Below are 1,125 nucleotides of genomic sequence, written 5' to 3' on the forward strand. Positions count from 1 at the left end.
GTCAAGTTGCTGCACTAGGCTATAGGGAGAATATTGGTAACCTGGTGAGATCCATTGAAGCTGTTAGAAACTATATTGATGGCTCTACTCCAAGGCCACGCGTTGTGATAGACTGGAAGAGAGCTTATAGGGATCTCCTGAAATTAATGTCAAGAATCAAAACAATAGTCATCAATAAAAGTAATACCAATACTTAATATATACATAATATTATACACATACATTTAAGCTGTACTGTGCAGTTTAAGTAATAAGTATGATTGTCATTTTTCTTTTAGCAATGGCAGTACTTGAGCAAGAAAAGGAAAAGAAAGAAGAGATGATATTAAGGAGTCTCACTCCAGCTCAGCTGAGAGCTACAATGACACTGCGAGAAATGCTTGAAATTGGTACATTAATTAAATATAACTATTATCATTTAAAACTGAATTAACGACCCCGATAACCAGCTATGTGTAAATGCAATTCACTATTTTAATCAAGATTCCATCTGATTGTAATACTACATTGTACCATATTAATACCTACCCATTTTGTAGTCATGTGTGTACATTCATGCTTATATTGTTAACGTATCATTTTGTCTCTTTATCAGCTCGCTTTGCTAGTGGAGTAAGTGGGAAGTCGTCCCGGGAAATCTTGCTCTCTGCTCCAGAGAGCACCATCACCCAGTGGAGGAGAGAAAAGAGGGAGAGACTAGAAATGGAAGCAAAATTGAGTTTTTCAGCCATTGTGGCAGGAAATAAGTCTATAGACAGCAGCGCCACAGATAAAGGTATTTTTAGTTCCAAAAAATGAATACTTATAGTGTGTGTAATAATATTAGCTGAATTAGCAAGGTTGGTGAAAGTGTTAAATTTTAAGAGTGTTATAATGACATTTTTTCAGAAATTAATCAGCCCATTTATATGAACATCATTAAAAATTGCCAAGAAAGTGTTATTAATTGTCACATATTTTGTGACAATGGAACAAATGGGTTTTTGCTTGTCATGGATTTCGTGACAATGGAACAAATGGGTTTTTGCTTGTCACGGATTTTGTGACAATGGAACTAATGGGTTTTTCCTTGTCACGGATTTCGTGACGATGGAACATTGCATGATAATTCTTAATATTACATAA

General features: G+C 35.0%; 1 protein-coding gene across 1 annotated transcript; it reads left to right on the forward strand.

Annotated features, from left to right (window-relative positions):
* The first annotated feature begins 6 nt into the window (after nucleotides 1-6).
* On the forward strand, nucleotides 7-813 carry LOC109593509 (uncharacterized). Its single transcript, XM_020008559.1, has 3 exons — nucleotides 7-180; nucleotides 279-389; nucleotides 596-813. The coding sequence occupies exons 1-3, from the start codon at nucleotides 147-149 to the stop codon at nucleotides 796-798; spliced, it is 348 nt and encodes a 115-aa protein (XP_019864118.1). The 5' UTR covers nucleotides 7-146; the 3' UTR covers nucleotides 799-813.
* The last annotated feature ends 312 nt before the right edge of the window (nucleotides 814-1,125 follow it).

The sequence above is a fragment of the Amphimedon queenslandica genome, unplaced genomic scaffold (assembly GCF_000090795.2).
Source record: "Amphimedon queenslandica unplaced genomic scaffold, v1.1 AMPQUscaffold_1189_Cont26796, whole genome shotgun sequence".
NCBI classification, from domain to species: domain Eukaryota; kingdom Metazoa; phylum Porifera; class Demospongiae; order Haplosclerida; family Niphatidae; genus Amphimedon; species Amphimedon queenslandica.

Coding starts and splice junctions, on each gene's coding strand:
- LOC109593509 (XM_020008559.1), top strand. CDS start 147: ATGTCAAGAATCAAAACAATAGTCATCAATAAAA. Junction 181..278: donor AACAATAGTCATCAATAAAA/GTAATACCAATA, acceptor TTTTTCTTTTAG/CAATGGCAGTACTTGAGCAA. Junction 390..595: donor GCGAGAAATGCTTGAAATTG/GTACATTAATTA, acceptor TCTCTTTATCAG/CTCGCTTTGCTAGTGGAGTA.